The sequence below is a fragment of the Sceloporus occidentalis genome, unplaced genomic scaffold, assembly GCF_023333645.1.
Source record: "Sceloporus occidentalis isolate IW3139 unplaced genomic scaffold, rSceOcc1.0.p SCAF_4, whole genome shotgun sequence".
In the NCBI taxonomy this organism is placed as follows: domain Eukaryota; kingdom Metazoa; phylum Chordata; class Lepidosauria; order Squamata; family Phrynosomatidae; genus Sceloporus; species Sceloporus occidentalis.
In genome coordinates this window covers 162,533,539-162,559,442 of record NW_028316984.1, presented here as the reverse complement: position 1 = coordinate 162,559,442, position 25,904 = coordinate 162,533,539, and the positions used below count along the sequence as shown (strand labels likewise).

The window sequence follows — 25,904 nt, the reverse complement described above, 5'->3', positions numbered from 1 at the left end:
CCGAATGCTTAATACAGCAAGGCAAAGTTTATATGTTTCTCTCCGCTTCATCAATCTCTGAGAAGATCTCTGCAGAATTTTTACACAGCTACTTTCTGCAAGAAACAGTTCTGGCTCACAAGTTTAAAGGTTTCAGCACAGGTACCCTGAAATTGTACATTTCAACTTAAGACTAAAATGTGAGAGAAAACATTCAAACACTTTCCTCTTCTGGCTATCTCCTGGTATTTACCTAGTAGGTAAAATTCCTCATCCATTGTAATTATGTATAGGTACAGAAGGAAGGCTACACTGCAAAGACCTCTTTTCTTGTGATGAAGGCCTAGGATATCAGGTTTTGTTTTTAATGAAAAGCTACCCCCAAGTGTAAGTCTCTCCTAGAATGGCAGCCATTAACTTTTATCTAGCGAAGAGTACTTGAAGTTATGGTAGATAATTCAAGGAAAAATCTGATCCAGTGTGCTTCAGCTATGAAACAGACAACTTTCATGCTGAGGACCATTTTAAAAAGGTTCAAAAAACAGAACTGCCAACATCACAATACCTTTATACAAGTTTGTGGTCCAAATATATTTTGAACATTGCATATAAATCTGGCCTTCACGTTTAAAAAACAAAAACAAAACCATATAGCTGGAGAAGAGTCAACTCATATCATGGGGTTGGACAACTCCTCTGCATGCACATTTACAGCATTTAGGGATTGATTTTATTCATTTTTTAAAGGAAAATAGGGGGATACAATAGAGATTTATAAAATCACACAAGATATGTATAAAGGGATTTTTCCTCCCTCTGTCATAATGCTCATAATGCAGGGTCACCCAGCAAAGCAGAATAGTGAGAGATTAAGGGTAAGGAGGATCAGACTGCTAGTCATGATGACTATAGGCAACATCCAGAGGCATCTGCCCCTGAATACTAATTGTTGAAAAACACTATATAAAAAGGTGATCCTCATTAACTGGCAACAGATTTTTAAATAACTAGTAAAATAATTAATGCAAGTACTGGTTAATACTCCAGTCACACCTTGGTATCTTGTAAGGGAAAATACAGACTACTGCAATACTTTGCTTTTGGGAGTACTTATGAGCACAGGACTGTGTAGCCTCCTTTGAGGCAATGCAGATGGCACATATGTTTTGTCCTGGTTTAATTCCCATCTTCTTCCAAGCCTAGCTCTAGAATGGGACATCTGATCACTTCTGGGACAGTTTTTCGGCAGTTAGTGTAGTCCCTAGAGTGGTCAACATGACAAGGGGGAGGGAATAGGCCATTTTGTATTTCATTGCAGAAATTTAGAACTCCAATTCTTGGGGAACTCTTGTGTGAGGTGCTTTTTTGATTATGTAGATAGCACTGAGGCCTAACATCAGAAAGATCTTTTAAAGATTACCCAGCAGCCAACATGCACTATGTGATACACTAGGACAGTGATGAGTTCACCAACTGACTATAATTTACCTCCTATCACGAGAGCCAGTGTAGTGTAGTGGTTTGTGCATAGGACTTGGACTCTAAGGGTTCAATTCCCCGCTTTACCATGGAAACCCACTGGAGTGACCCTGAGCAAATCACACACTCTCAGCCCCAGATGTGAAGGTACCCAACAACAAATGTCTGCTTTATAGGCCTGCACCTGGCAAATCTAGTGAGCTGGAGGCAAAAAGTGATTACTACCAGAGAGACAATGGATTTCAAGTGACATGAGTATGTGCAAACATTTTGATCCAAACTCAAATGTATTACCAACATATAAACACAAAATGTTGCACTAATGATATTCATCTAGCTTTGCAAGATTCTTAACATTAAGGATTAATGTCATCACAAATTCTGTGCCCTAAAAGACAAGGAGCTGAGCAGTAATAAAAAGTAACTGTACATGTATATGTTCAAGTCTAGGAGCTGCAAGATCTTGAATGGGGCAGTAATCATGCAACCCTTCTGATGCTGTTGGTCTGCAAAGCCTTGCTTTGTAGTCGGTAAGAAATTCTGCGATCTGGGATGTTTTTAATTGTTGCCTGCTTATTTTAACCAATTCTATCTTATATTATTACCTATTGTTTTATATGTATTTTGTAGATTGTACACCATTGGCAGGTTTCATTTTTTATTGATTTGATTATTTGTATATACAGCGCTGTGTACATTTACAGCACTATAAAATAAACTATAATAATAATAATAATAATAATAATAATAATCTGCAGTCCAACATCATCTGAAAGGCCACATTATTTCCACCCCCGATGTTAATTCAAGCTGAATTCACAGGGCTATTGTTAGGTAGGTGAAATTTCTATTTTGATCCTGCACTAGTCCAAGGATCTCAATCTAGTCCAAGGATAAATAATAAAACAGTTTATATAATTTTAAACACTCTGTTTAATTAGAACACTCTGAAAGAGTAAGAATAATTTAAACCTAGTAAAAAACATATGGGACAATTTGACTAGTTGTAATGTGACAGTTTAAAGCCAGTTAAAATCATTTAAGACAATTTAAAACCCTACACATATGCATAGTTTAAACCAATTAGGCCCCAAAGGTTTTAGTAAATGTTTTACTCAGCACTGGAATAATACCAGGTTCAGCATTAACTGGGCGTCTCATGAGAGGGTATCCCACAAGGGTGCCACAGCAGAGAAGGCTCTCCCCCATGTACCTCTACAGCATATTACCCCACAGATCTCAGCCCTTGACAGATGTATATTCGTACATGCTCTTTCAAGCATTAAGATCCCAAACTATTTAGGGCTTTATCTGTTATGACCATCTCCTTGATTTGGTAAGTGTATTAGCAGCCAGTGCAGTTCTTTTAAAAGCAGTGTTATGTGGTCCCTAAATGGTGTCTAGTCAGCAGTTTAGGTGCTGCATTTTGCAGTATCTGCAGCCTCCAACTCATCTTCAAAGGTAGGCCCACATAGAGTCCATTGCAGTAGTCCAACTGGGACGTTAGAAGCAAATGGACTGCTGTGTCTAGAATCCAGGAGTACCCCCAAGCTATGTATCTCAGCCCCTGGAGGAATGCAGCCCCATTTAGGTAGATCACTTAAACAATTTCTGGACCTGAGAACCACTAATCCACAGATTCTCTGTCTTATTGGGACTCAGCTTCAGTTTAATAACCTTCATTCTGCCATTATAGCATCCAGAAACTAGTTCTGTATCTAGTCAGCCTCAGCTGACCCCAACAACAACAAGAAGAAGTAGAGTTGAGTGTCATCAGAAACTGATGGCATCTAACCCCCCAAAATCCAAATCATCTTGCCCAGGGGTTTCATACAGATATACAGAATAGGAAACAAGATGGGAATCTATGGCACTCTACAGCTTAATGGTCATAAGGCAGAACAAGAGATTCTCCAGTGCCATCTTCTACAACTACACTGCAGATAGAAACAGAACTATCATAACACAGTGCTTCATACCCTCATTTGATAAAGCCAATCCAATAGGATACTATGATCAATCTCAAAAGCTACTGAGATATCCAGAAAAATCGATACGATAAGACTCTCTGGGCTTTCATATGAAGTAGGTTGAAAATCAGGACAATCAAGACTGAAACCAGACAAAAACAGTGTCTGGATAATTTAAGAATGTTGGAAGGTGACTAGCCATCACACACTCAAGTACCTTGATTTCAAAAGGGGATATCAGCAATAGGATGAGTTTAGCAACAGATTGTGTCAACAGCCATTTCCATCTCACTATTCCATACCAAGGCCAAGGCCTTGATTGAATCACCTGCTCTGTTCTTCAGAGTAGTCAGGAATCCTCTGGATACCATAAATCTCTGGGGGCAGACCATTTTAATTGGTCCCTTGTTCCTTCTAGAAGAGTCCATTACTATCAGACCAAGCTAGACAACAAAGTACGTAATCTGATTATGACAATTGAGTTGTTGATCACTTGCCCTCAAACAAAATCATTCTCCATCCATCTAACAAAAAAAAAAGGGGGGGGGGAGGGAGGAGAGGAGAAAAGAAAAGAAACAGGTCCAATGTATGTCCGCCGGCATGTGCTGGGGCAATGATGTCCTGAGACAGCTCCATGCTGTCATGGTGAGCATGAAGTTCTGATCTAGTCCCATCAGGAAAGCATTGGAATGGATGCTGAATTCCCCCAGTTACGTAGTTTTTCAGTAGAGACTACTTTGAGATGTAGGTTGAGTGACTATAACTCAAAAACTGGTCATGTTATTGTTTCCCCACACTCTGACTCCAATTTGCTGAAGGTTTAGGCAAGTGTAGTAAATGGAATGAGCATGAAGGGTACCTGTAAAGGCATGGCCAAACTGGCAAGAAAGGGAAATGTGAAAAAAAGTATCTGATATATTGGTATGATAACACTGCACCAAGAAACTAGAATACTTCAAACCATATTCATTCCATTAATACAATTCCAAAGTTGGTCTTAAACCATACTTCAAGTTCTTCTGTGATAGGCATCTCACCACACCTATTTTTGAAGTTCTGAGGCCACAAAGTACTTTAAGACTCTCTGGGGGAATAATTAGTAGATCCTCTTGTCATTTCTTTTTTCATTGTATAAAGTGGAGGAAAAAACCCCAAAACTAAACTTGAAAACTATTACTGGAAGTTTGAGGTTGGAGACATTTCTCATTGAATTAAATTCTACACCCTCAAGTAATGTCAAACGACAGCATTACTTGCTGATGGAGTGGAAGTTTTCTGGTGCACCAGTCCCATATAGGAGATATACGAATGTGTGACAACTATGCGCCCCTGAAGAGGGCTGCACCCTATAAATCAGACTATGAGCACTGACTAGTTCTGCGCTCCAAGTGAAATTACTGTGAGTTGGGGGCTGCTCCAGAGCACGTGCCCTCCTGTTCCCTTGTCATCGGAGATGTTAACATTTCTGATTAATTCACAGACCTCTCATTTTATTCTTCATTCCTTTATCCTTGCTATCCTGCTCTGCCGCAGCTTAAAAGATTCTTACCGACCTGCTACAGTAATCACCACCCACTCGTCCTCCCCCCCCCCCACCTGGTGAAATTGTTTAGTGATGCCAACCGCGCTTTTAATTTGCAAGACATCAGACACAGAGGTAATTTATACCAACATCTGTTCATTTCTGACTTCTGAAACAAACTCGCACATGCTGCTACAAAATCCCATTAGGAACAGGAGACAGCCTTCTGCTATTCTGTATTCCCCTTCTCAATACACACTAAGGAGGCAACTAGGCTTTAAATTTGAAAATGTATGATGCAAAATTGAGGGAAGTTCCTGATAGCTATCAAAGAAACCTTTCAGTCTCATCAAGTGTCATCTAAATTGTAAAGAGAAGTTTGTGAATTTTTCTACCTGCCTTTGTGTCTATGCTGTTTCTATCTTGCTGATCCATACACCCCAATGTTCATGTTTTGCTAGTAACATGAGACATATTCAGAATGCATAGGGTTCCATCCCAGAATGCCAGGCATTCAATATTACCCAGACCTCTCACTCCTGGTGGTTCACCCCCACCACCTTTTGTCTCTGAATACAGAGCACCAAAATCTATCTCCTACAGATAGTTTTTGTTTTGTATCACTCCAGTTTAATATTTTAATACCTTTTTAGAAATTTGTATTCTAAAACATCTCACAGTTATTTCAGCAGAGCAACAAGCATGAAGAAAAAGAAGTTCACATTCCCAGGAAAACCTACAGCAATAGCTGTTGTCACTGACACCCCATGGGAACAGGGAAAGCCTATTTAGTGTACGGTGATGGGTCTTTAGTGAAAGGCTAACAAAATTGTATCAGAATCCACAGGAATATTATTTTTAATGTGCTTGTTCCAAGGGACTTGGCGGTTGGAGGTGGGACACCATGCTGATTTTGCTGTACTAGCAAGTAACCACAGAATCTGTGCAGTACAAAACGGAAACATGAATCGCTGTGTCAGGACAAAAATTTACAATCTATCCTATGCGGTACATCTATCACTACAATAGAAAATCAACAATGGGTATGACTGCAATAGCTCAGTTACAAATTAATCTCCTCAGTTAGATGGGGAACTGAGGGCACTGAAGACCACAGAAAACACCAATTTAGGATGTAATCGGCCTAGGTTACAATAAAGCTGAGTATTTGAACAAATCCGCCCTTTCCTGGGACTACCTAGGAAACAGCCATTGGGTAGCTATAAATAACAAGAGGATCTTGAACCAGGAATTAAATTTTCTACTTTAGAATAGATAGATCTCAAACCAGGTAGTGGACATAAGAGGCAGAAGCCAAAAATGGAGCTTAATTTTCCAGTTGCTAGGAGGGTGGAGCAGAGTTTAATATAATCTTCTCTTTGGAACTTCAATCCCTCAATCCTGTATTTAGCCTTGTTGCCTTGGTCTCCCTTCCCACTACAACTGTCCCCAAGCTGCCTCCTGCAGTAAATTTTGTGGCTGCTGGTTGAAGAGATTCAGTAGTACAGATTGATTTCTTGCAAGTGAGGAGATGAGGGATTACCAAAAGCAGCCCTGGTTAACAAGATTGGGTGCAGAATCTCTTGCGAGAGCAGCCCATTCTGCCAGCGCTTTGCATCCTTTCACTATGACATATGGGTTTCATTACACAAAGATTTTCCTGATTTTAACTTTGAGGAGATTACATTAGAAACTCAGGGCTATCTTTATATCTGTAGCAATTTAAAGGTTAAGTAACATTTTTAATCAAATGACAAAGACTCATAATGTTTGGCCTTCAGTCCAAAGTAGAAACTGTAGCTCCGGATGTTCCTTCCAATGACGATTTAATTAGAAAAGAACACTCTGCTGGAGATTGGACCTCAACCCTCATTGGTCCCCAACATCTCATAAAGAGCCTTCTCATATATATGGTAACACTGCACTACACTGTCATAAGATTTGGATAGTCAGGAAATAATGGGGGATTTACTGTGACAAAACCAGTAATGAAAGTAGCAAGTTACACTTATATAAGCAGCTATTACCCTGAAGAATGCCAAAGAGGGGAAATTGTTAATGTACAAATATACCCATTATATCCCAATAATAAAATTAAATATCCTGGAAGAGAAGAAGTGATCATAGTTCAGTAGTAGGATATATACATTGCAGGTAGAAGGTCTCAGGTTCAACTCCTGATATAGGCAGAGGTGGAGACAAATCTTATCTAAAAATCTGTCAGAGAAGATAATATGAAGCTAGATGGATTAAGGGACTGGCAGACAATGGTACCAAGAGCAGCACTGGTCCAGTGACCACCACTCTGGGTAGCACTGGTATTGTCAAGATCATGGTCCAGTCATGTGGTGGAGTGGGCACAGCATGTCAGAGCCACCTGCTCCTACACTGTGTTAGCACTGGAGTAAGCTAAAGAGACTTAGGAAAAAATGATAATCAAAAGTGGGGCCGCAACTGGGATTTTAAAGTAGGACAAGCAGCATATTTGTCCACCAATTTTTTTGAAGAGCCAGTAGCCTTCCAAAAAAACTTGCACCAAAACATGTGGGATCATTTGTCGTTAAAAAAAACCACAACTTAACAATGAAGTGACTGCTAAACTGGTGTTACCACAAACCTATAGATACATTCAGTCTGTATCTCAAGTAGAATCAGATCCATGGCAGCAGCTAGACCCAATGCCACCACCCATTTTGGTGGATGGAAATCAACATTTTGAGTCATCGAAGATTCTGGACTCAAGAGTCCACATTGGCAAATTGCAGTATTTTGTACAGTGGAAACACTTCTCGCTGGAGGAGTTGGAGTGGGCGGATTCTAAAGATGTACAGGCCTCTACATTAATGAAAAAGTTCCATGTATGCTATCCTGATAAGCCAGCACCACACTAGTGTTGTGTTGTAGTAATACATAGTATAAATGTATACTGCATTGTTGTTGAAAAGAGAGGTATATAGTTTGGGGTGCAGAATGTCAGGATCATGGTCCAACATGGTTCTGCTATGCTTAATTGCTGCATCTGTCCATATGTCTGTAATGCAAGAATGATGGGTTATGATATCTTATGTATCAGATCCTGCTTGGGACAATGAGCCACTGCCCCTCTGGGGGGGAGCCACTTCAGGTGGAGCAAGGACCAATCCATTTGCCTGCTTATCTGGGCTCTGGGCTCGGGTTTGTCTGCGCAGCTGCGCACCGTCCCAGGGATGCCGCCTATGGACACTAAGACCTCGGCGTCTCCAGCTGCCAGGACCAAGGAGTGTTGCCACAGCTGGGGGGAAGGCGGAGGGAGGGCGTTCCGGTGGCAGCGGAGCGCATAAAGCCGGCTAGTTTGGCACCCTCCTCCGTCCCGCCCCCTTTTCCTCCAAGGACTGTGCGGTTTGGGGCCGCTGCCTCGGCCGGGCGGCTCTCTGGGCTCGGGTTTGTCTGCGCAGCTACGCACCGTCCCAGAGATGCCGCCTACGGACACTAAGACCTCGGCGTCTCCAGCTGCCAGGACCAAGGAGTGTTGCCACAGCTGGGGGGAAGGCGGAGGGAGGGCGTTCCAGTGGCAGCGGAGCGCATAAAGCCGGCTAGTTTGGCTCCCTCCTCCGTCCCGCCCCCTTTTCCTCCAAGGACTGTGCGGTTTGGGGCCGCTGTCTCGGCCGGGCGGCTCTCTGGGCTCGGGTTTGTCTGCGCAGCTGCGCACCGTCCCAGAGATGCCGCCTACGGACACTAAGACCTCGGCTCTCCGCAACTGCGCATTAGTGTGACATCTTGGAGGAAGACGGTTTGGGTTCCTGCTAGCTGTTTAGTTACAGTGATTGATTGTTGTATCCTTCTCTGTTCTGTGTGTATGTTGAGGGGGGGAGAGTTGGATATGGGATGGAGCGTATGCATATATCAGCTAGCATAAAGGTTTTTTCTTCTTTTTATTTTGTTAACTGTAATTTAATTGTATTACTGTAACCTGGGATTTTGTATTATTGTTATGCTTGTATTGCTACGCGTATTTCATATGGCTATTGTAATTTGTTCTGTGATTTATATCTTATTGTACTTTTGTAATACTGGATTTGTACTACTGTTATGTTTAATTTTTTGCTGTAAACCGCCCTGATCTTTGGAAGGTGCGGTATATAAATAAAAACTTTATTATTATTATTATTTTATTATTTATATGTGGGAAGGCAGTATGAGCTGCCACTTACCAAGGTAGTTCTTGTGAGAATCAGTAGCTTGGCACATAAGGGAAAAGAAGGAGGGGTAAGACTTGGGAAAACAGTATGTTCTGGTAGGGTTTGGTGGTTTTTTAGGCTATGAGGCCATTTTCTAGAAAAGTTTATTCCTGATGTTTCAGCAGCAGCTCTGGCTGGCATCATTTTGTTTACTGGAAAACGGGGTAAAGGCTTTTGTAACGGGTGAATTGTTTGAACTGTAGTATACTGGTGTAACAACCAACAACTGAATAACTTCTTTACTCTCCAGATATTTGGAATTACACAGTATATCCCTCATACAGAATTAAACATATATCCTTCACTCAAATAAGACTCTTAACACCTCTGTTTTAGTAATTAAGTCTTAATCATTACTGGCATACCTCTGGCAAACTACAGGTATACCTCTGTTGCCAAAGTAGATGTGTCCCTGGACATGACTTCTCTAACAGAAACTTTAGCACAAGAGGCAGAAATAAAATGAAAAGAACAAAGATAGGTTCTTACATGAGAAATGAAACAATCATGTCAGGTAAACCTTATGTGAGTAAACAAACATTTTATTATTTTTTTAAAAAATTATTTATATACCACTATTCCAAAGATCATAGCGGTGAACAGCAAGTAAGCTAATTAGCAAGTAAGCTAATTTGCCCCCAACAGTCTGGGTACTCATTTTAGCGACCTCGGAAGGATGCAAGCCTGAGTCGAGCTTGGGCCCTTTTGCTGGTCTTGAACTCGCAACCTTATGGTTTTGAGTGAATGGCTTTACATTTTGGTAGCCAGACTTATAGATTCATTTTTTAAAAAAAAAATGTGTTGGGAGTAGCTAGACCGACATGATTATCGGCTCTCCCCCTTTCCCCATCCATTTTGCTGTTTACACATGATCAATAAGGGATTATGGAGGCAGCTGCTGTTTACCTTGCCTGTTATACACTGATACACAGATACAGTAGGATAAGGGAAAATAGAACCCAATTCTTTCCTAGCTCAAGGTTTATTGCATTGTTTACTGCAGATACAGTACATTGCTACTAAAAGTCGGTTTCTCCAACTCTTTTTCACCATCCTCCCAATGTCAATGCTGCTAAAGAAACACTCAGTTAGACAACAAAGGACAAGGAGAAAGGTGGACTGGGCAGGCATAAACATATTTTGTATAAATAAGCTTCTTTCTCAGAGGCTTTAAATGAAGACATGGCTGTATAACCAGCACCCACATATAATCTTAGCTTTCCCATCTCACTTGAATTCCAAGAACTCTTTTAAAAAAAAACACCCCCCCCCCTACCCTCCACTGACAATCCATTACTCTTCCTCTTTATAGGCTGGCTTTCTAACTTCCCTGAATATCACTTGGGCTGGGCACAGGTTAGAAGGATTAATTCCTGGGATGTGAGAAGAAAAATACCTTTCAGCATATGCAAAGTGCAATATCACTTTCCTATACCTTTGGAATTCAGAAGAAAATTTGGCCTGTTGTTTTCAGTGAAAGGGCATGTGTGATAATAAACAAATGGTTGTGTGATAGCCCATCCACAACCACAAATCAACATCTGATCTCTTACCCCAACCCCATTTTCCTTCTTTCATTCCAGACTCCAATTTATAGAAACATATAATCTCAAAGTTGGAAGGGACCACCAGGGCCATCTAATCCAACCACCAGCCATGCTGGTATAAACAATTACAGCACTCCTGAAAATTGTCCGCCCAACCGCAGCTTAAAGACCTCCGAAGATGGAGAGTCTACCACCCTCCAAAGCAGCCTCTTCCAGTGTCGAACAACATTTGCAGTTTTAAAAAAGTTCTTCCTAATGCATAGGTAGAATCTCTTTAGTAATTTGAATCCATTGGTTTGTATTCCAGTCTCTGGAGCTGCAGAATGCAAACTGGCCCCATCTTCTATATGATATCTCTTGAGATATTTACAGATAGATGTCGTATCACCTCTCAGTCTTCTCTTCTTCAAGCTAAACAAACCCAGCTCTCTAAGTTGTTCCTCATTAAGTCTCGGTTATCAGGCCTTTGATCATCTTGGTCACTCTTCTGTGGACACATTCCAGCTTGCCAATATCCTCCTTGAACTGACACCATAACTTACCACATGAGGTGACCCCAACCCTAGTGAAGCCACTGCTTTCACATATGGATGGAAAGTTGTTTCCATATACTGACTTTCACAGTAGCAAAACTATTATTTTATTCCTAGTCCCAAAATGTGGTGTTTACATTATAAAAGAGGAACAAACCAACTGAAGCATGGAGTTAAGACTTGATTCTTACTGGCCAAAGCACTATGCAGAAAATCATGCCTGGAACATGTTAATGCACAGTACTAAACATGACAAAGATAAGCTTGATCATATTGGTAATGTTTTGCTTTTTTTCAGTTTTTTATTATGAACTGCTGTAATATACAATGCATCCAGCAGTAATATATCTAAGACTATAAACCCCTTACCTGTGGTTAAGCCCCACTGAGCTTGGTGAAATTTCTTCCGAGTAGACAAATACAGGATTACACTATAAATATTCAATTGTTATTTTCATTTTCACAAAAAACTTTCAGTCAATATTGGATTGTTGTTTTTGTTGTTATTATTTATTTATTATATTTATTTATATTCTGCCCTTCTCCTAAGACAGGGTGGCTTACAACATTAAAAAATACAATTAAATACAAAAATAGTACATTAAAATAGAATTAAATTATTACAGTAATTAAAGCTATTACATATTACATAACAAATACTTTAAAAAGATAAAAATGTTTAAAATACATTAAAACAATATAGCACTCCAGGCCTTTCTTTAAAAGCTTTCTGTTTTGAAAGCCTGTCTGAAGAGGCAGGACTTCACCTTTTGGCAAAAGACCATCAAGCAAGGGGCCATTCTGGTCTCCCTGGGCAGGGAGTTCCAGAGTCTAGGGGCTGCCATTGAAAAGGCCCTCTCTCATGTCCCTACCAACTGTGCTTATGATAGTCGTGGGACAGAGAGAAGGGCCTCCCCTGAGGATCTCAGAGGCCGGATCATACAGGGGGATATGGTCTACCACACAGCCTAGTCCTGAGTAGGGTTGCCATAATTCTGGACCTCCAAACTGGGACAAATGTAGGACAAAAGTAGGACAAAATGTTCAAATGTAGGACACATTTTTAAAAATGGAGGACACGCAAAAAATTGATGATTTTTTTTTTAAATGTTAATATAAATGCATGTTTCTTAGGCATGATCAAAATGGAGGACATTTGGGCATCGTTCCTAGACAGATGGCAGAAATGGACTTCCCTTTCTGGCTAACCTCCCCCCCCCCCATTCCAAACAGCATATTTGGGCATTGAAGAGGACGAAGAGTGGAAAAGGCAGAGGAGGAGGAAGAGGAGAAGAAGAAGAGGAGGAGGAAGAAGGGGAGGAAGAGGAGGAGGAGAAAGAAGATGAAGAAGAGGAGGAAAAGGAGGAAGAAGGAAGAGGAGGAAGAAGGGGAGGAAGAGGAGGAGGAGAAGAAGAGATGGAGAAGAAGAGGAGGAGGAAGAAGATGAAGAAGAGGAGGAAAAGGAGGGAGAAGGAAGAGGAAGAAGGGGAGGAAGAAGAGGAGGAGAGGAGGAAGAAGAAGAGGAGGAAAAGATGAAGAAGAAGGGGAGGAAGAGGAGGAGAAAGAAGAAGAAGAGGAGGAGGAAGAAGGGGAGGAAGAAAAGGAGGCAGAAGAAGAGGAGGAGGAGAAAGAGGAAAGGCTCTTTCCCCTGCCTGGCTGCCTCTGTCGCCAACGGAGGAAGCCAGGCAAGGGAATGGGGCCTCGCTGAAGCCAAGCCCCAAACCCCTGCCTGGCTGCCTCCGTCACCGTTTTGCCCCCACCCCCGGGATTTCCCCCCCCCCCAGAGACGAAGTTAGCCAGGCAGAGGTTTGGGGCTTGGCTTCAGCCGTCCTCCAAGCCCCAGCCAAGCCTGGAGGACTCCGTGATCGCAGAGGAGCCCCCAAGGCATGGCTAGGGCTTGGAAGGCAGCCGTCCTCCAAGCCCCAGCCAAGCCTGGAGGACTCCGCGATCGCGGAGGAGCCCCCAGGGCATGGCTAGGGCTTGGAAGGCAGCCGTCCTCCAAGCCCCAGCCAAGCCTGGAGGACTCCGCGATCGCGGAGGAGCCCCCTGGGCATGGCTGGGGCTTGGAAGATAGCCGTCCTCCAAGCCCCAGCCAAGCCTGCAGGACTCGCTGGGGGGGGGGAGTCCTGGGGGCGGGGCCAAACCAGGGCGGGACCGTGCGGACCCGCCCCAAATCGGGAAAGTCCCGCCCCCAGGCGGGATATGGGAAGCCTAGTCCTGAGCCATATAGGTCATCACTAGCACTCTGAATTGTGCTCAGAAAAAACTGGCAGCCAGGGGAGCTGTTTCAACAAAGGTATTGTATGATCACTGTAACTGCCCCCATTAGCAGCCTGGCTGCAGCTCTGTGGAACAGCCGAAGTTTCTTCAAAGGCAGCCCCAAGTAGAGCACATTACAGTAGTCCAAACAGGATGTAACCAAAGCATGCACCACTGAGGCCAGATCCGAAGTCTCAAGAAACGGGTGGAGTTGGCGCACAAGTTTTAAATGTGCAAAAGCACTCCTGGTCACTGCAGAGACCTGGGCCTCCATGTTCAAAGCTGAGTCCAGGAGTAACCCCAAACTGCGAACCTGCATCTTCAGGGTGTGTGTGCCCCGTCTAACACAGGCTGAATCCCTGTTCCTTGATCTGCCTTCCAACTGACCAGGAACACCTCTGTTTTATCTAGATTAAGTTTCAGCTTGTTTGTCCTCATCCAGTCCATTACTGATGACAGACAATGGTTTAGGACCAGAACCAGAACAGCTAGTTAACAATTCTAATTAATTATCAAACAAAAATAGTTCCTTCCACATATTACATACATAAAGACGGAATAGGATTGCTTTAAATTTAATCAGAACTACTATTTTTAAGCTCATAAGAAAAATTATGCTGGATCATACCAAACGACTATTTAGTTCAGAATTGAGTCTACAAAGAGATCAACCAATTGCTATAGGAAGCGCACATGCAGAGCATGAATGGAACAACTCCCTTCTATTTATGCTCCCCAATAGCTGTTATATAGGCACACATTACTTCTGGTACTGAAGGAACTACATATGCATCATGACAGTCATTGGTCCATGAAAGCAATAGTCCCAGCTGCTTTTCAGATTGTTCGGGCTATCAGTCATCACACCATCTTGCAATTGTGAATTCTATAGTTTAACTATGTGCTGTGGTGAAGAAATACTTCCTTTATCTGTATTAAATCTTCCACCATTTCACCTTCAGTAGATAACCCCATGTTCAAGTATTATGAAAGAAAAGCTTCTTTGTATATATTATTCTACTTTTATTCTCTAAGAATTCACACAAAAACACTATTCAAACCATATTTCCAACACCTATATAATTGTTTTCATTTTACAAATCCCAAAGGAGCTCATCATAAAACCTAAAACACTGACTAAAAGGCTAGAACTATAGAACAGAAAAATCCATAAATCTATTCATTAAAAACACAGTAACTGACAATTAACAATTAGGAAAATGAACAGGAAAATGCCTGGATAAACAGGCAGCAATTCAGCTGATGGAAGCAATGCCCAACACTAGAAACTTGTAGTCCAATGACCTGTACTGGATTGTGTACAGATAGGCAGTACTCATTATTCCGTGAAAAAACAATCCTTGGGGAGAACAAGCAAATTTACTAAGATTACAGGAATACAGCTATTGTATTTCAACCAACTAAATATTATGATGAACATGTTAGGAGAATACTTCCAACCTCCAAAAATTGACAGCAGCCAGCTTGACCCCCTTCTGTGACCCATGATCTCTATGACACTTGGTGTGGGGAAGAGTTATATCTCCTCTCCTTGAAGCCAATAAAACCCCTCTTGATTATAATTTAGATAAGAGCCACTGGATTGAATAATAATGACTGAAACTCCCTTGGCTGTTTCACCTTGAGACGTCCATCACTGGGTTAAACATGATGCTAATTGCATTTGGATTGATTAATTTCTCTCACTCCTGTCTATTCGAATAATGCTTAACAAAATAATCACAGTACCCAGAGCCAAATCTTCTCCGTCAAAGGAATGAAGCCATCAGAACCAGCAGAGATGAAAGAAATGAAGATGACCCGTAATTACTGCTACGGTGATATCATTACCATATTATAGAAAATGAGTGTGGTGAAGGGGGAGAGTGGGGGCTGTGATTATTATTTATTTTTTAATGGAACCTTACATCCCAAGAATGCAGATCTGACACATTAGTGCATGTAGATGTACACGACTGCAGTCTGAGACTGGAGGAGGCATTTCATCTATTAAACTGCAAAATGCAGAGATCATTACACGTTTAGATAGATTACAGACTATGAGGTTGCATTAGTCACTTTGCCCTTTTGTTGCAGTAGGTCTTCATATTTGAACAGAATTTAAAATCTCTATGGCATTAAGATATCCATTAGAGACATTGTAGTTTACCCTAATACTAAAACCACCCTTGATATTTTGTGGTCTTATTCAGAAACTGTGAGTGACAAATCTAGCTGTGATCAAAGGAAAGTTGCTGTTGAAGGCACAATTATTCCCAATACACTAATCTAAATCAATAAATGAACTGTTAAGTGATTCAGGTTATATAGTCATTTCTCAGCTACACTATAAGTAAATTAAATGGTTTATTATCATGGATGCAAATAAGTACCAGAATATGTAATGTCTGAAGGAATCTGGATTAGGATTAGAAAGTAATGTAATCCTCCCTCCATAACTGCCATCATCCGGCCTGCAAGGGAGTGACCAGGCAGGCCCAGCTCCATCAGGGCTAGCCTGAAGGAAGAAGCTCCTCCCTCCATAACTGCCATCTTCTGGCCTGACAGGGAGTGACCAGGCAGGCCCAGCTCCATCAGGGCTAGCCTGAAGGAAGAGGCTCCTCCCTCCATAACTGCCATCTTCAGGCCTGAGAGGGAGTGACCAGGCAGGCCCAGCTCCATCAGGGCTAGACTGAAGAAGAGCCCTCCCTTCAGTCCATCTGCCTTGGTCCAGGCCTCAGAGGGAGGGAAGAGCCACTGGACCTCATCCCCTTTCCCACCACCATTCCCTTCTCCTTTTGTGTCATGTCTTTTATACTGTAAGCCTGAGGGCAGAGAACCGTCTAATTAAAAATAATAATTGTAAGCTGCTCTGATAGCCATTAGGGCTGAAGGGTGGGGTATGTATGTATGTATGTATGTATAAATAAAATAAAATAAAATAAAATAAAATAAAATAAAATAAAATAAAATAAAATAAAATGTTTTTGGCCTAGCCCTTCTCCTTGCAATACCCTCTTGTCTGAGAAAACTAAATAGCTTGTATACAATAGTCAGCTACTTGTGCTCTGCCATTCTAATTGTAGTTTATACACTTCACCTTTTTCAATGCTGGCTATGTCTGCCCCCTATTTTCAGGTATTGCCTTCAAGTTTTCAAATACACCTCTGGAATCATGGGGCACAGGAACTTGTTCCTATGTAAATTTGAAAAAGGATATTCTTAAGAAAGGAGATTCTTAAGAACGTGTTAGCGTTGCACTACCTGTCATGCTACAGTGAGCTTGCAATATTGCTGGGCTAGCCACCCACAGATTGGAGCCGCTATAAATTGCCCATCAGATATTAGCCAATGGAGGCACGCACCCATGGGTATGCTGATATGGGTGCACAAACGTCAATTGACTAATATGCTCTTGAGCTCCCATAGTTTTCCCCGTCTGTTGGGGGAGGGCAGAACTAAACCCCCACAGATGGGAAGGGCCCACTTTATAACAAAGCAAAGAAGTCAGCATATCACAGGGCCTATATAATTTTACAGCTGTAGTATTATTGTAAACAGATATTAGGGGAGAAATCAGCTTAATCTCTCAAATTCAAAAAGATAAACTTCAAATTCTGTGGGACAATGAGCAGTGTATCTATTAAAAAGCCTAATGATAGCTTGGCTTGCTACCCAAAAACATCCATCACCCAGGCACTTTCAGCTGGGATTTCTGCTGAATAACGTTTACTGTAGGTTAATAATTAGTTTTTAGCATAAGCGTCCAGTGTGGTTGTTGTCTCCCCAGGAGAGGGAAACAGGCTGGGCAATTTTTAGATTACATGTTTTGATAAGACACAGTCTCCTGCCTTTCCATATGCATTGCATACCACCTGCTCAATGAAGCTGCCACAGGGGACCTCCATGAAAAGGTCTAATAATAGTGCTCAAAGCCTGAGCCTATCACAAAATAAAATCTTGTAGACCATATCCTATCAAAAGATACAAACTAAAACCAATCTGTAAACATTATAAAAATATTTAATAACTATTTTGTTATTAAAATATAGCAAACACATTAAAAGAAGATCCAAATATTGTTAGTTTCAAACTGTACAGAAAAAGTGATCAACCAGATTGGATTAATGAATTGCCCATAAAACCCCTGAATGTATTCACAAATTGTCCATAAAAACTTTAAAGAAACTTTCCACCACCATAACCACAAACAAACCAGTTGAAGGAGAGGACAGAAGTAAGGAATGGGCCCAAGCTAGACGTCCTTTCTGCTGGTGCCTTACCTCATGTGCTTTATTTGGTCCCCTGAAGAGTTTGGAAAATCATATTTTGGACTATAACTCTCAGAATCAGCTTGGTCATTCGCTGGGAGTTTTAGAGGATGTAATAACAAATGCAACTTTTCCAAGGTCTGGTCCAATTGGCTTTTGGTTAGCATTTTTTCGTAAGTCTCTTTAGCTTACTCCAGTGCTGACACAGTGTAGGAGCAGGTGACTCTGACATGCTGTGCCCACTCCACCACATGACTGGACCATGATCTTGACAATACCAGTGCTACCCAGAGTGGTGGTCACTGGACCAGTGCTGCTCTTGGTGCCACTGCCTGCCAGTCCCTGGTGAACACTCAAGAAAGAAAGAAAAATAGTTGTAGCCAATGGTCCAATCATAGGGTTTCACAGCAGCTGGCAAGAGAAAGACCAGAAGAAAAGTAGCAGAGAAGTAAAAACAAACAAACAAACAAAAAAAACCAAGTGACATGAAGTATGACCAACAGAAGAGGGGATTTGGGATGTAGGGTTCCATTATTAACCTGAATCCGGCTTACAACAGAGAGGATAATAGACGGTTCCCTGCCCTCAGGCTTACAATATAAAAAGACACAACACAAACGGAGAAGGGAGATGGACTGGAGGGAGGGCTCTTTTTCTTAATCGAGGCCAGACCCAATGGCAATGGGCCTGTCCTTTCACTCCCTCTAAGGCCAGAAGATGACAGTTGGAAGGAGGGAGGGGAGGGAAGAAAACAGAAGCTGGGAAAGAAAAATTCTGAAGTGTTCCAGAAAAAGAAGAAAAAACCAAGTTGTTGAATTAAAGTGTTTTCATTTCTTCACATATAAGCCTCCCTGACATTTTAACGTCTTCAAGTGAGACCCTTCTCTCAATCCTCACACTCTGGAATTTCATTCATAGGGTGGCAGGGCTTATTCCCTTCCTGCTGTCGTTCTTTGGGAGGGGACGATTTTTTAAAAACTCCGACAGGCCATTGGGAACTGACAGGTTTATTTAAAAAAGACATTTTAAAATATTGTGCTGTTTTGAATTTTTGTCTTTTTAATGGATATGTTTCAAATAGTTTTTAATTCTTCAGTTTAATTACATTTTAACAATATCTTGTTGTACAGTGTGTCTTTACCTGTATGTCTTTTGCCTGTGTCTGTTTTAATTTGTGTAAGCCACACTGGGCCTCAGCTAGGAGGCAAAAAACAGGATACAGATATTATAACACCACCAACACAGAACATAAATGTAATAATTTAAGCCTCATGTAGGAGCGAGTAGCCCTTGAAAAAATCCTGAGCTAAAAACGTCTAGACAACAAGCGAGCAAGCTGTGATTGCCCAGGCATTGGACTGCAATTTGCATCAGTCCTGGTCAACAGGTGAAAAGTAGCGAGAGATGCAATCCAGAATCTTGAAGGCTGAAATTTGCCTACATCTCATGCCTACCCATGAAGTCATCAGGAAAAGTATCATCTGGTCAACATATGGTTTCCATATTATCCTAGCCTATATACATCAGCGATTGTGGGACACCAAGATTGTTCATGTGTGTTTATGCCCAGAGGAATAATTCTGGTATGACAGTCAACTGGATTGAATGGAGATTTGGGAGGCATCCATGAGCCTCCTGTTCTTTGCAAATCCTCTTGGACTGTTTTTTTAATAATAGTTTTATTTATAAAATACATATACAATAAACATAAAATAACACCACAATGTTAGTTATGTCTTCTGTCGCTTCCTGATTAATCACTTCCAACATCAGACTGTTTTCAATGTCCTCACACTAAAGTATACTTCAGTGTGGGGGTGGAGAAAAGACAGGAAAAACAGAACTTCATGTCTTACGAGGCATTTTGATGTAATAGATACTTTCACAGTGAATTAGGCCAGGCCTCCTAGTAAACTAGAAATAACTGATCTATTGCTATAATTTCACTAATATGAACAATTTCCCATTATCTTGACTTTTAATGTTACAAACTGCAAAGAAATGTATATTCAGCATTAAGATGATTTAGTAACAAGAGGATGATCATGCAACAACAAACAAATGAACAGAAAACCCACAAATAAACTCACAATAACATTTCTTGCAGAAAAACAAACAAAAACCTTCCATGGCAATACATCTGTATAGCATAGCACATTGCAAGGACTCCCTCTATTCTGTTTGGCCAGGCTCCAATAAGGTTTTTTTGCAGGCAACTTGCTTCTTTGTAACACTGTGCACCCTACAGTGTCCCTTACAAAAGACATCTCTTCTTTATTTTAACTCATTCACAGAAGAAAACTACAGAAGATCAAATATGACAGATTTTGGAAGTATGTTTAAAAGGCCTTTTCAGCATTTGAGTCAGGCTTCTTTAGCACAACAGGAGCTTGTGGGACAGTTAAACAGTCAATCTGAGATTTAGACTTGAGGAACCCCATGTTCACAATTTTTCTGCTTTGTGAAGTTTACTTGCTGTACTGGAGCCAGATCTTAAACTATAATGTCTTTGCCTGCTAACTTGTGCTACCATAAGATAGTGCCAATTTTATTACTGAATGTGACCACTAAAAGTAGTGATCAAGTTCCAAACCCCACCTTGCTTGGCTGGAGAACAGAGAGATTTCCTGAATGAAGAAACTTACTATCTAGGTTGTAAGAGAATTGGGAAATTTAGATGGAATCTCACAAAGAAGTAAATATATATATATATATAAAAGAGAGAGGTGTTGGGTTTGTTTGTTTTTTAAAAAAAAAGCACAATGGGATGATTCTCATCTTTGTACTGGAGTGGAAAGTGATTTAAGTAGAATTTACTCCAATCACCCAGATATAGACAATAAACAAAACTAGGCTGCATCAATAAAAGTATAGTGTCTAGATCAAGAGAAGTAATAGTGCCAATGTATTCTGCTTTGGTCAGGCCCCACCTGGAATATTGTGTCCAGTTCTGGGCACCACAATTCAGAAAGGACATTGAGAAACTGGAGCATGTCCAAAGGAGGGAGACTAAAATGATGATGGGTCTGGAAACCATGTCCTATAAGAAATGACTTAGGGAGCTGGGGATGTTTAGCCTGGAGAAGAAAAGGTTAAGAGGTGATATGATAGCCCTGTTTAAATATTTGAAGAGATGTCACATTGAGGAGGGAACAAGCTTGTTTTCTGCCGCTCCAGAGAATAGGACCCAGAACAATGGATGCAAGCTACAGGAAAAGAGATTCCACCTCAACATTAGGAGGAACTTTCTGACAGTAAGGGCTGTTCAACAGTGGAACACAGTTCCTCATAGTGAAATCTCCTTCCCTAGAGGTCTTTAAACAGAGACTGGATGGCCATCTGTCGGGGATGCTTTGATTGAGAGTTCCTGCATGGCAGGGGGTTGGACTGGATGGCCCTTGTGGACTCTTCCAACTCTACGATTCTATGATTACATAGCCCAAAATCAAATGGTTAGTCTTAACTACAGGAGACTCACTGAACCAATGAGAATTTAGTTAAGGCACATTAAAATAAACTCCATTGTCTGAAAAGATTTATTCTAGTTAAGGCTTACAATAGACTTAGGGCCCCCACGCTCACTAGTCTAAGATATTATAGACAGATGCTACTATTGTGGGAAAGAATACTCCCTGAAATGGGAACAACTCATCAGAAGATCTGTGCTATTAGTTCTCCTTAACTGCTTACAAGAGGTATAGTTATTTCCATGGTCAAATATCACAACTCATCTGTCTTCATTTCCTTCCACTTACCAAGTAAATGTGGTATCAAAATCTTTGCCCTTCTTTACAAGTGCTTTCCACCCACTGGGGAAATAACAGGCTATAAAATGGGAAAAGAAATACTAGGCTTCAAACAGAAAGGTTTTTAATAATTTTCAATACATATTTGATTATTACATGTTTCACAAGTGTAGTCCAAACTGTTGCCCTCCAGATGTGCCAGACTGTAACTCTCACACATACACCCGAATGGCTAGTATACACTAAGTTGGGGTAGGTAGTACAACACTTTTGTGAAAGCTACACATCATGGTTTGGCAGAAATGCCAAACATTTTAGATGATTTACTTTCCCTGAGAACTGTCATAGCCATAAAAGCCAAATCCCTGAGTAACTGTTAAACACAGCACACATTTGTTGAATTAAATACTACTAACACAACTACTATAACAAGTTTTATTATAGTTATCATGAACAGGGTGGGCAGAATGGCCTTTCCTTTGGAGTTGTAGAAATTCAGTTGGACACACCTACCAATTAATGGGAGCAATTCAGGTTGATGAAGCAGCTATTTCACTGAAGTAAGCACAGACAAGCCTGACCTTTTCTGAAAATCAGATGCAGAGGAAGAAATAGTTTCTGTACAGGGCAATGGAAGCTGGGATTCAGTGTAAAGGACATTTACAGTTCAATCCTCTAACAAAAAAATGATCTTGACGATGTTGCTATGCACTTACATAAGAAACTGCCACACACTGAGTCCAAACCACTAATTCATCTAGCCCAGTGGCTCTTAACTTGCGGTCCATGGACCTCCAGGGGGTTGCAATGTCCTCACAGGGAGCCTGTGAAGGCTTGAAGACTGTGCAGTCCACCTCCTCCTCATAGCGGAGTGGCCACATCACAGGAGCCAAGGCAAAGGCTGGCTGGACCTGTGTGTTGCCATTCAATCTGTTCCAGCTGCAAACTAGCAGGAAGAAGCAGGAGAAAAGTCTTCCTGCCCCTGAGGGAAGGTTTAATGAATGGTGTAACTATTAATGGTTCAATGTTCGGATATTGTTGCTGATGTTATTATTTTGTGTTTTAGATCTGAAACAACAAAATGTATTTAAAGGAGGTCCCTGGTAAAGGAAAAAGTTAAGAAACATTGATTTAGCCCACTATAGTTAATGCAGACTGCAGCAGCTCTTTTTTTATGTTACTGTCCTAACTGGAGGGGATGGGGACCTTCTGCTCTTAAGTTACAGCTCCTCCCCTTTCTACAACATGAAGAAGATGAGAAATGAAAATAACACTGGATTCTGTTAGATATCATAAAATAGTAAGGGTTAAAATCAGAAAGAATTCTCCAGACAGTCAAACTGCATTGCCCTTCCTGAGAAATTATAAAATGAATCAGATTTGGTCAACACCTACATTCTTAAAACAGAAGAATAGTAGTAGGAATCTACTGTAGTGGACTTTTTAACCCTCTTTAAAGTCACAATCATACATGGAAAACAACCTGACCAAATTAATTCTGCTTAAAGGCTTGCAGGGGAGGATTTGTGAGAACACAGCAGAGACAGCATAGAAATGCTACTGGGTTACAAACCTGTAGAAGGGTTTTATTTTATGGAAGAGGATCATGACATGGGAATAGGATTCACCTCCCTCCCTCTGGTTTCTTCTGAGGAGTGGAAATTTGTATGGAAGTAAATGCTATGTTCCAAGGCAAGAAACTTGGAAATTTCAGAAGAGTAGGTGCAGTGGCTTGTACATTGATTGAAAATCAGTTTCAAGCTTTTTCAAATGGTGAAACATCATAGCAATGGTAGAATGACCACCTCATAGATCTTCTAAGCTCCAGCCCATCTCATCTGTACTTGCCATTCTGTTTAACTGTCAGTCTTGCTAGGAGATAATTAACAATCAGGTAATACTTCAAGTGTCAGTCTTAGACCATTTTGCTCTAATTCAGAGTCAGACAAGTGCTGCATTCACAAAAGAAACTCATGTACACGTACATAGTGGTGTCCCCCTTGGAGACTTACTGTATATACTAATATATATGTCTAGAAATTTTAGTCAAAAAATTGACCCCAAAAACCTGTGTCGACTTATCAATGAGTCAATGTAAGTACTGTACTTATTAAAAGAGGAACCCTGGTGAAAGGCAAGAGCGTAACGTGTCGTGAAATAACTGAGCCCCCCCCCCCCCCCATTGCTTTCTCATCCAGCCAGCCTTTAATGTGAGCATAAACAGTTATGCCTGCTGGAATTTTGTAAATTCTTTGGCATTGTTTTCCTTTACTTCATCCTTTACATCCCTTGTTGCATACCCCTAAGTTTTACCATTGACATATCCACAGGTCATATCACAGAATCATAGAATCATACAGTTGGAAGAGACCGCAAGGGCCACCCAGTCCAACCCCCTGCCATGCAGGAACTCTCAATCAAAGCATCCCCAACAGATCGCCATCCAGGCTCTGTTTAAAGACCTCTAAGGAAGGAGATTCCACTACACTCCGAGGGAGTGTGTTCCACTGTCGAACAGCCCTTACTGTCAGGAAGTTTCTCCTAATGTCGAGGTGGAATCTCTTTTCCTGTAGCTTGCATCCATTGCTCTGGGTCCTAGTCTAATTTTGGCCCCAACACCTTCCCTCAACTTATACATGAGGTCAACTTATAGATGAGTATATATGATATTCCATCCATCTATCTATGTGCTCTTCCTGCTTGCCTTAACTCATTTACTTGAAATATCCACAAATCTCTTGCACCTCTTTAAGTACTTACTTTGAACTCTAGAAATTGAAGAAAATTTCTTTGCTACCATTACACCCTCCCCCCATATTGCTAAAAGGAGAGGGCCTCAGAAATCTACAAGATTAAGTCTGAACATGATACAGTTTCCCTGCTTTAAGGAACCAATTTTTTAATCCAGTTTTTTCAAACAAGGAAAACAATACAGACAAACAAAAGCAAATCAGAAAGGTGAGCAAACCCCACAAGCCAACCAACCATTATTAGTGTGTCGATAGCACACTTGTTAAAAATGTATATTTTAATTTTCTGTATTGCTAAAGGTCCCAATTTGCTCAGGGATCTAGCTAAGCTACCATTTTCTACCATGACAGAGTCTAATCTTTATTTAATGGATTTAGCATCTATCTTCACTAGAGTGGTCTCCAAGGGAAAAGGGAGGGAAGAATGAAGGGGCCTAGAAGAGCCGATCAGAGCCCCCCCTTCTCTTCATCCATCCGGCGCTCATGTTTGTGTTCAAAATTCAATTACCTCCTTATTGATACTTCACAGAGATATTTAAGCTGCAAACATGAAGCCCTGATTTCCCAAGGGGCCATGCCCCTCTCTATTTCACTGCTCTGCTTCCCCCTGGGTGAATTCCTGAGGCGTCCATATTAATAGGTAATCAGTCACAATTCATTTATTAAACAGCTAGCAAGGTTTATCAGCCTGTCCTGATTAGCCGGAAGAAGCCACTGAATTCCTAATTTATTTATGGAAATCTAAGTGTCTTTCTGAATTCTATTCAGGAGATGAGGTGTTAAGGGTATGGCATGCTGAATTCTAACTGGAAAGCAGCAGGCAGCCCAGGGACTGTAACATCACTGTAACAGTGACCCTCAGCATGGTCAATGGATTAGGGGCTGAGGAACCTGTTTGCATAGGATTCATCAGGCTGCTCATCACTTTGTTGTTGTGTGCCTTCAGGTCATTTCTGACTTATGGTGACCCAGCACTAACCTGGCATTATTGCACTCATTAGAATTATAAGCTTCCTGCACTCAGGTTGATTAGCAATTGCTCACTTGCTTTTGTAAGGTTTTCAGGCTACGTGGCCATGTTCTGGAAGAGTTTATTCCTGCCTTTTGACCAGAACACGGCCACATAGCCTGAAAAACCCACAAAAACTATGGATGCCGGCCATGAAAGCCTTCAACTTCACAAATGCTCCCTCAATTGAAATTAAATAACTCATTGCAATCCTAACTATAAAGAGAAGTTTTTAACAAAGTACTAAAAGCACTCACAAATACTGAAATATTTTGTTCAAAATACAGTACTTTTTTTAAAAAAATGCAGTTTGACAATAAAACAAGTACGCACATCTTCTAAAAAGGGAAGCACAAAGCTCACCTATATTAAAAATAACAATCACTCAGACAATCATATTACATTTTGCACCTTTAAATGTAAAGGCAGGAAAAAAATAGCAACCCAGTCTGAATGGCCTGAACTTTAAACTGGGAGAAACAAATGGTTCAAACACACAGACCATGATTTGGACAAGTTGGGCATATGTACATATAATACATGTTCTGTTGAATTTTTTTTAATTTATAATTTAAAAAGCAGACTGATGAATTATGCGACAACTTATGGTTCTTGAAATGCT

General features: G+C 41.0%; 1 protein-coding gene across 3 annotated transcripts in view; it reads right to left on the bottom strand.

Annotated features, from left to right (window-relative positions):
• LIN52 (lin-52 DREAM MuvB core complex component) overlaps positions 1–25,904 on the bottom strand; it is a 56,588-nt gene that overhangs the window by 4,189 nt on the left and 26,495 nt on the right. The window contains exon 6 of one of the 3 annotated variants that reach the window (XM_089522186.1): positions 23,299–23,395. The exons of 1 other annotated variant lie outside the window; for it this stretch is intronic. In XM_089522186.1, the coding sequence (XP_089378312.1) occupies positions 23,358–23,395 (38 nt within the window). In that variant the 3' untranslated portion in view covers positions 23,299–23,357. Of the gene's footprint in view, positions 1–23,298; positions 23,396–25,904 lie in introns of those variants that run through there. One more of the 3 variants, XM_089522187.1, reaches the window with a different exon arrangement.